Source organism: Neodiprion lecontei, chromosome 6, assembly GCF_021901455.1.
Source record: "Neodiprion lecontei isolate iyNeoLeco1 chromosome 6, iyNeoLeco1.1, whole genome shotgun sequence".
NCBI classification, from domain to species: domain Eukaryota; kingdom Metazoa; phylum Arthropoda; class Insecta; order Hymenoptera; family Diprionidae; genus Neodiprion; species Neodiprion lecontei.
The window spans coordinates 31,462,258-31,471,606 of record NC_060265.1 but is presented as its reverse complement, the minus strand read 5'-3'; the positions used below and the strand labels follow the sequence as shown (position 1 = coordinate 31,471,606).

The window sequence follows — 9,349 nt, the reverse complement described above, 5'->3', positions numbered from 1 at the left end:
GCACCCATAAACTTAGGGTAGGTCTACATGGGCGCAATCGCGCGAAGCGCGGTTGAGCGGTAACCAAACAAAATGGTTGAATTCTGGGGGAAAATATATTTTAAGCATTTTTGTTGGTTACCCCTCGGCCACCCTCGCCTATGTGAATCCAGCCTTACCGTTTATGCTGTAAACATACGGAATCCGCGCGAAATGCATAAACTTCGCGCCATAACCTTTGCTCTGTAATTCCGGCCATTGCATTGTGTCAGTGTGCCTGTTGTGTTTTGACCGTTCGATTATACCGTCATTTTACTGAGAATACGGTGTGACTGTGGGGTATCGAGGGTATTTATTTCACATAAACAACCGTAATTAATCCACTCAGATCCCGATAGCCAATACAAACTTGGGCAAAAAGGAATGAGATGAAGATTAATCTCTTGTGTCCGCTGTCCTACACATTTAGCTAGGGCTGATATCACTTTCCTACCTATCAATCTTTTTAACTTTCTATTCATGCTTTGAGATATTTATTCCCACTGCAGGCAATGCTCAATTCCTTGGTAATCTATTTGTAATACAATTTGTGCTACGATATCTATATCAAGATTTGCATTTTAATATTTTCAGTCTACGAAAAAATTGGAAAGAGCTAGTGCGCGTAAATGTAACAAGTGAATATCATTAGCATTCGCACATCTAGCATACAGAGAATATATTTTGTCACAATATACAATATTCTAATTTACGTATCAAGTCAATAGTACCTTACTGCCAACAGTGAGTATTCTATCCATGTGAGTTAAGTTTACATTCTTTACTCAACAGCCGGGTTAAGCAGATTCCTTGCCTAAGCGTGTTCTGATAGCATGCGAGTAGAGTGAGAAACTACATGCCTAGTCTGAAAGATAGCCACTTATGAAATTTTCATGTCGAACCAAGCATTTTTATCAGCACATGTGGATCGCTGTGGCAGTAAGGAATGATCGACTCTGCATGACTGACTCAATTTCCCATTCAATGATGCTTGGAGGCAGCAAGCAATAAAATTTAGAACAGTTCGATCTTATAGTCAAATAACTGTAATTTCAATATTCATTTCAGTGCTAAGTAAAATTGTATTTTTAATCTTACTGACTTCAGTTGAATTGCCAAGAGCACAATGAACACACCAAATAGAGATTTTCTCCGACGACCAGATGGTGTTCGTAGGCGGTCTGCACGGCAAGCATTGGCGGTAATACCTGATATGGCAGGGCTTGCTGTCTCACCAGGTAATTAAAATGCTTATCCCGGTGACCTATTTGCACGTGAAAAATTTCGATTGACTCTTAAGGGATGCTATACTATATGTGTTGAATCACTTAAATGGCCCAATGTGAGTTTTCAGATTATGCTTGAATGGAGAAATAAAATGGTTTTTCCTTCTGGTATTAAATAATTAATGACTAATGTACATGGTACTTGCCAGAAAAATCGATAAATGTTCGTATGAACTTCCATACTCTGTCAGTAAAGTAGTGAGAAAAAGCACGTGTTTGCAGATTCTAATCAGGATTAATAACAAGCAGCATTTTACTATACCTATACAAATTGTAAATTGGTAATAAGAAATTGTATTTATTCTTTAGTTCTGATTGTTTAGGAATAATCCGAAAACTTGAAATGAAGGTAACTTTTCCCAGATAACAATTGTGTGACATATAGCACAGTCATGTCCCGATTATTACGCTGTCCAAATAAAATAAAATAAAATTTTTCTTATCAAGGGCATAAACTACAACTTTATGCTCCGAGTGTTGGGCGATCATACGAGGGTTTTAAAGTCGTATCCCTGAGATGCGAAAAATATTCCTTGTCATAGTAGGTGTATGTATGGAAAAACGTTTGTGTTCGCCGGTGTAGAGTTGGATATTTTAAATCCCAGTAGGCGTCATGTACAGGAAAACGTTTATATTTTGTGGGCGTAAAGTCACTATGCCAAAAAAGTGTTCTTATTGCCGCCGCAACCTGGCAGAAAACGTATTGCCTACGTAAGGATATATACTGTGATGTCACATGCGCGAGTGTCCTGTGATGGTACTTTGCAATCGCGAGCTGAATGCAGCGTGTGGCAAAAGGGGTAATATTATACATACTTGCTCAAATTATGAGTCTAAAATCGGGTCCACAGTTTGTCAGCAGGCATGCAAGAAATATTGGCATGCTCATGACCAATGGCGAACACCATTACAGACTCGAGCCCCAGCTATTTGAATTTGTGAAATCATTTACTATTTTATTTCATATTCAAGCACCAGCACACTTGTGGTCACTCACAAAATGTGTTTTTACTCTCCTATGAGGTAGCCATAAATGTACAGGCATGTTAATGATATATCACGGTCTTTCATATCCCATCAAACTTTTTAAGCAGTCTCATAACATTTATGTCTTATTATTTTTGAATAGTAATTATCGCCTTTGTTCACTGAGAACGAGTGGTATCATTCTTGTGCAACATGTGTCACATACTGCACGTATGTCGTGACTACTTTTCCTCACATCGCGAATGCATTGTATACTCAATGTGCATACATTTTGTCATCTGAGTTACTTGAATATAGCATCACCTGAACTATTGTAAACATTCAATGTCTTAAACAAAATTTATTCATTAATGTGGCAATACATTGCGACCGCCCCACTAATGAAAATTCAATTTACTCTCCATTATTTAAAATCATTACTGTATACTTAATATTTGTGCTTATTTCAGGTGAAGTTATCACCTTGGATGCAAACGCTGTAGATAATCTTGCTAACAGTAGACCTGGATTGGACTCTTGGAGTCCAGCACCTAGCCCAGATGAACTTGTTATACAAAAACGTGGTCGGCGTAGGAAAACTATAGTTTGGTCTCCTGATGTTGATGCGCGAAAGCGAGACAGCCTTTTCAGGTGAGTCTGTGGCTGGTTAATGTGCATTATGCACATATAGGTACTTTTTATCCAGTTGTTTGTGCATAGTAAATTTTTATTTTTTGAACAACTGGTATATATCGTATGGCGACCACTTTTCTCCAAGGCATCTGATGACAAGAAAATTCTAGAAACCAGCACCAAATGTGAGGTGCCTGAAACTTTACCTTTTCATTACCAGGTAGTTAACTTTTTTTTGTGAATAGTAAAGAACCAGTTACCTCACGCAAGCGTCCCGTCACGAAAAAGTCACAAACTCTCTCATTAGGGCCAGCCTCTCATGCACGCGCGGATACATTGTTTACATGGGTCAGACTCCTATTTCATTTTATTTTAGCCTGAAAAAATATTTGTATGTTAATATTCTATTAACATATCTGATTTTTTTTATGTGTTTTTATGTATTCATATAAACGTTTTACATGAAGGGTTTATGTTTCATTGGAAATAAGTTTGTTTATGTGGTCAAAGAAATGACAGAATCATTGCATTAGCTGCACGGCCCTATTGACAGAGTTGTGCTTCAAAGACAAACTTGGGCCGAGAAGTGGGGGACAGCAACCGAGTGCGGAAGCGAAGAAGCAGCCCCATTGACAGAGTGCACTGTATTTACTTTCGGAGTAATTCCAAATTGCATAAAAAAATATTTATTACTGTTTAGTTTTAAATAAATAATATAATGTAGGCATTCAACTCTGACAAAAATAACCGTGGTTACAGGAAAATCTTAAATTCCAGCATTGACAGGTACAATGTTCATATTTTTCATCAATTTCCAATTCTGTGGATTATTTCGTATAACAAACTAATCAAACTTATCTTATTATTTCTTTGACCCACAAATATTCTTTGCTTGTATTATATTCCTTGAACAGCTTGAGCTCCAGAGATCGCACCCCTGTGAAAAGTCCGACTAAGTCTAATATTATGCTGAGGAGTACGCCAAGAAAAAGACTCATGCTGGGCGATAGCAATGAGCAGCAACTCAACACCCCTGAAAAACAAATGAAGGTTCCCACTGAATCTTGTAATGTTGCACCGACAATATTGGAATATGAGATTCGCAACAGACGGCATGTTACTACCTTGGTTAATGACCTGTTGAAGGGACTCAGTAATGAACAATTAGTGAAAATCATAATGAATCTTATATCAATGCAAGAAGGTGGATCATTATCATCTGACGGACCTCTGCGAGAAGTGATTTTAAAACAAATCCCAATGGTAGATATCAAACCTTTAGAAGAGAGACTGAAAAGTCTGAGAACAAATATTCATGCAAGTTTATCATCGACCATAGATGCGATGAACTACAGTGATGTCACGGTTCATCTCGATGCGTATCAGGTATGAAATCACACCAATACTTGACCATTTAAAGTTTCCCGTTCAGTTTGAATATTGCAATATAAATTTGAAATTCCTCGGACGGATATGAATCTCCGGTCTTTTCATCCTTTGTATGGCAATTTATGTACCGTGTTCCATGAAAGAACCATAGTACTGATGAAACTGCATGATGAACTACGCATGTACCGTAGGTTGTTCTTTTTATAGCTGTTCACTCTATCACAAGGATAGTTACCGTAATTTACGCTTCCATTTTGATTATCTTGATGCTGTGAATAAATTTTCGTTACCGAATGGATCTAGGCAGCCCTAGTAAATCAGGGTAAGCTCCTCGTCGAGTCTCAGCACTGGATCTCTGTAATGGAATATATATTTTCTGCTTGGGCTATATCTAAAGAAATTCCAAATTGGGAACATAATGGATTGAAAAACGTCAGCCGAAGCTGCTTCAAAGCTTTAGCGTGCTTTTGTGCTGCAGCTTTGCAGCGAGGGAAGTTTCAACCCCAGAGGTTGGAAATTTACGTGAACCAGTAAGTTGGCAATTTATTTTCAAATGCGATATTTAACGAATTTTCGACGCATGTTATTGAGTTGTTTTGTTTATGTTATTGTTAGTTTTAGATAAATTTCACCTACTAACTATAACGTTATTCAATTGTAAATACTTTATCGAAAATTTTATGTTGACAACAATTACTTTTAGTACGATACACACATGTTCATTGGATGGTAATTGAACTTTTGTATCATTTTCAGACTCGAAAGAATGTCGACAGACTGTGAAGATCTACGACTCTGCCTTCAAGTGGCTAAAGACAAGGTTCTCTCCAATGCAGAAAAATGACTTAATGATTTGTTTTTGTTAAAAGAAAACAGTATCGTGACAATTCAGACATGTACACTGTGGGATTCTCGCTGAGATTCAAACACACGAGTGAATTTTCCAGATGACCTATCAATTATCACTGTATTCTTATAACCTTTGACTTATTGGCTAGTTTTTATGAATCCATTACGTACTACAAAACTTTTGTATCTTACATAAGTTTTGCAGATTGGTTGGTTTCCCCAAATCCATGTTGTGCCTTATATGATTGTTGTTGACAAATTTTCCGTGGCTTTTAACGGTTTACGCAACTAAACATTTTTATACTATTTGCGCGTAAAGTGTCATGTTTTATTTGAAGCGTCGTCATTGGTTGCCCAATGCCACTAGCGGGTCAACTTTACTATGATATGATTCATAAGATTATTTTAAATTATCCTAAAATTGACGTACTCATGTAACAGCGAGCACCAGTTTAGTTCGTAATATGAGGAGTATACTGCTATTTATTTTTACTCGACCACGTAGTAGATCAATAAGCACGTCCGACAGGCCTGTAATTACAGATTATTCCGGACAGAACCATTATTCAATTTTTTTTAAGTTGTGAATCATTCAATAAATATTGACTAGAATAACGTACTGTGTTCTGAATACATTTTTCCCCTCAACCTTATTTTTAGGTACATAGCATAAACAGTTGTAAAAATTTGTCAATATCTAATAGATTTCATAAAGTTGTTGAAATCAATTGTTATTAAGTAAGTTTCTTGATTTGTTTAGACTGACATTCTGTACAAACGAGTGTCGATTTGACACTAATGTACAAACTTCTATTCGACATTCACATGGTACAAACCTTGAATTAAATTTAAGAAAATTTTTTTTCGTCTGAGATACATAACACAGGGTTACATATATTCATAATCTCTTGCTTATTTCCTTGTAAATTTCTTAGCCTTGAGTTTTCCGCATGGCTTCTATTGGATAATCCAAGCACGCGCTCCCTGCCTTTACTACATTTTGAATGTTCTGAAAGAACATGTGTGAGTAGAGATTGGCAGTTCGGGAAATCTATGTATAAGTTGTAAAATTAGGTGCTCTAACTCATACAGGAAATTAAATCCCATGTCATCAAATATTATTAGAAACAGTTTATTTCTGATAATACAATTCACTATTCTTTGAATTAACGTATTAATTGTTACTTTTGAAGGCACATGTTTTATTTGCTAACAAACCGTAGGTATTCTTTTTTTTCAGCTTTTGATAACCGTGTGATTATAATATTGTAACAATATAATAGGATGGTCTATTTGCTTATGCTAGAAGGCTTAAGCAGTTTCTTTGTATAATAACAATAACTATAATTATAATAACATCGGAGTGGAGTGCCCTATTCGTAAAGCTGAAAGCAGAAGGTGCCTTCATTTTGTTGTGACCTTTTTCTACTGCCTACTCAGAATCTATGTTATCAGTAGGTAGTGCTCATGTTATTTGGATCCAACTTTATGGATAGGGAACCTTACCTCCAGAGATTCTTGTGGCCTATTTAACACCATTTATGTACAAACTATGTAATAATAGATTGTCAAGCCCAAAGCATACAGTTGCCAGGTAATGCGTTGACTGAAGATACACAAAAATTGCTCACCGTGGATTATTTTTCGTAATGGTTGATCGGGTCTGGGTGGGTTTGGGAGCAATTGTACTACCCTGCACTTACCAGCCCGACCTATGGGATTCCAATGTAAAATCGAATTGACATAGCAGAATACTGCAATTTTCTTCCCAATGCACCTTCCTCACCGGTATGCTAGAGGCCGTAAGGCTGGCAGTCTTTATACATCTTCAGTCAACGGGATATGTGTCCAATTCGAAGAACGTTGGATATTGAAAATTTCAGAGGGAAAAACCCAAAGAAATTTTTAGGAAACCAATATTTGACTTCGACTAAACTGAAATATTTAGTTGAAGCAAATCTCTAAGTTGTTATACTCGTAAGTAAAAATTTTTACATGACCGACCGTACCTAGCTGTTCATTCTATGGACAAGTGGACAGAACGTAAGAGTTTTTAAAATCCCAATCATGTACTGTGGTGGGGGTGGGGGTAGCGCGGTTAGGAGGAGGATGCCCATCTCACGACGAGGCTGGCTGAATGAATTTTTGTCAGGAAAAAATCATGATTAAATCTGAACAAGCAGAAATTAGTCGTTTGCTGCTACCGTCGGCCATCTAACTGTAAATTTATGTTTTGGAGGCGATCGCCTGACAGTTGGCGGAAACTATAGGAATTTACTATTGGAACTCAGTAATGGCTAATGGTGTTACGTGTACGGGGTCATTCATAACGTTCATGACATATTACAGAATTACATCTCCCTTACACAGGGAAAGGAGATTAACAATCCAATATTCTAGGCTTACAACCGCAAGAATGAATACCTTCAGCCCTGATTAAAAACAACAATACAGGTCGATTTAAATTTTTATTGGATTTCATCGTATATTTAAAAATTGAGACATTTCTTTCTGAATGCGGATTGGTACTAGTCGGCTAATGTATGTGATAATTTCTATCGAATTCTATACATAATTAATATTCCATCAACACGATTAAGATCCCGTTTCAATATCCCTCATACATAACTCGACCTGGCTCTACCAACCAGCCCAGTCGTATTTGAACCAATTCGTATGGATTATCATGATACCAGTTGCTATAATTTCTTCATTGGGATTTTTAAACAACAATAAGACAACCCCCCTCGCCGGCCGGGCCGAAAAAATTGCCTAAATATAGTCGGACTACTAACGCCTTACACGTTTCCCTCGAAAATGTATAAATTTGAGAATAGAGGTTGTCACTTATTGTTAGCCAACTCTATAGACTATGCGCTGATATATCCTTGTATTACCTCATTATACCCCTCACGGAACAGCTCATCTATTAGAGGTCCATACAGGATCCATAGCTCCACAAATGGTACATATCCATGGTGTATCTCTAATAGACATCTACAGAAATCCACAATATCTACGGGTCAGATTGAAGCCGGTGATGGATATCTATTGGATGCTATGAATATCCATGCACATAAGTAGAGGTACCATAGACAACCACCAGGCGACAAATCGTCGCTATCTTCTTTCGTCATAAAAGAGAGCGCCAAGTTGTACAAATCCCCAGCAATGGTACCCTTTCGTTTGCACCGAATTTCGTCCGGTATTAACAGATTTATGATAGCTGTTCTCAAGTGCCTACTTTATATTGCATAGGCCTTGGACTTTTTGTCTAGGGCCGAAGAAAATATACACGTGATCATGTTTTAATATTTTTTATGATACGTAAACAAGAGTAGATGATATAAAAATAACGTCGATTAAAGGTATTAATTTCCTACCCCAAAAAATCCATTATATTTCCATTGAAGATCTATTTGGCTATCTAATGGAACTCTACGTATCTATAATAGATCTAAGATTTATAAGATCGTATAAGATTGAGATTGCTCATGAATAATAGATAGAAAGAACGTCCATTGGAGGTCCAAATTTCTTTTCCACAAAATCCACGAGATCTCTAATGGAGATGTGTGTGGATGTCTAGTACTGTTCTACGAGACGTATAATAAGCGGACATTTGAATCTCTCATAGAGCTCTAATGTGCTTCATTTCATTGTCAGTTGCATGAGACGTATGCCTAATAAGGGTATAGCATATCCATCATGGATATCCATGGTACGTCCATTAAGGGTAAATGTTTCGTGTGGGACCTCTATAACAAATAATACTTGGTTGAAAAAAAAAATCGTAAGGGTGGGTAGGAATCTCACCCCGTGTAAAGCGGTCTTCAGGGGCCTGCTCAAAGATAAACTGTATCGCACAAGACAGGTGGCAGCTCGTGATTTGAACGCTCATTGTCAGTGAGTAGGATCGTGAGTAGTAGAGAGAGATCTACGGGGATAAGTGGATCGCTCATTTGCGTGTTAGCGGCATCGAACTTTCCGACCAGCCACGGTTAAATTTTGAAGCCTGAGGTGATTCAAATTATAGACAACAATTTAATATTGTACTAGGTCTGGACGAAGACACCAAGTACACAAGTATAATAATAAAAATGTCTTACGTGAAAGTCTTCTAGTCCATCTTCGCCGGTTGGACTCGTGCGTAGAGCTGGAATTAAAGGAAAAAAGTTGGAACATTAATTATATCATTATTTTTCGTT

General features: G+C 37.2%; 2 protein-coding genes across 12 annotated transcripts in view; one reads left to right on the top strand and one right to left on the bottom strand.

The window, feature by feature from the left end:
• The first annotated feature begins 111 nt into the window (after window positions 1–111).
• LOC107225312 lies at window positions 112–5,756 on the top strand. Of its 5 annotated transcripts, none has more exons than XM_046743877.1 (6): window positions 112–318; window positions 1,126–1,256; window positions 2,741–2,921; window positions 3,818–4,289; window positions 4,596–4,822; window positions 5,049–5,756. In XM_046743877.1, the coding sequence occupies exons 2-6, from the start codon at window positions 1,145–1,147 to the stop codon at window positions 5,134–5,136; spliced, it is 1,080 nt and encodes a 359-aa protein (XP_046599833.1). In that variant the 5' UTR covers window positions 112–318; window positions 1,126–1,144; the 3' UTR covers window positions 5,137–5,756. The 5 variants fall into 5 exon arrangements, with proteins under 5 accessions (XP_046599833.1, XP_046599832.1, XP_015521224.1 ...); XM_046743876.1 differs by having other exon boundaries at window positions 112–350; XM_015665738.2 differs by having other exon boundaries at window positions 114–327.
• LOC107225292 (apoptosis-stimulating of p53 protein 1) overlaps window positions 5,164–9,349 on the bottom strand; it is a 34,480-nt gene continuing 30,294 nt past the window's right edge. For 6 of the 7 annotated variants that reach the window (XM_046743875.1, XM_046743872.1, XM_046743870.1 and 3 more), the window contains 2 exons: window positions 9,251–9,297; window positions 5,164–9,156 (listed from right to left, as the gene is read on the bottom strand). In XM_046743875.1, the coding sequence (XP_046599831.1) occupies window positions 9,262–9,297 (36 nt within the window). In that variant the 3' untranslated portion in view covers window positions 5,164–9,156; window positions 9,251–9,261. The remainder of the gene's footprint in view (window positions 9,157–9,250; window positions 9,298–9,349) is intronic. The other variant, XM_046743871.1, reaches the window with a different exon arrangement.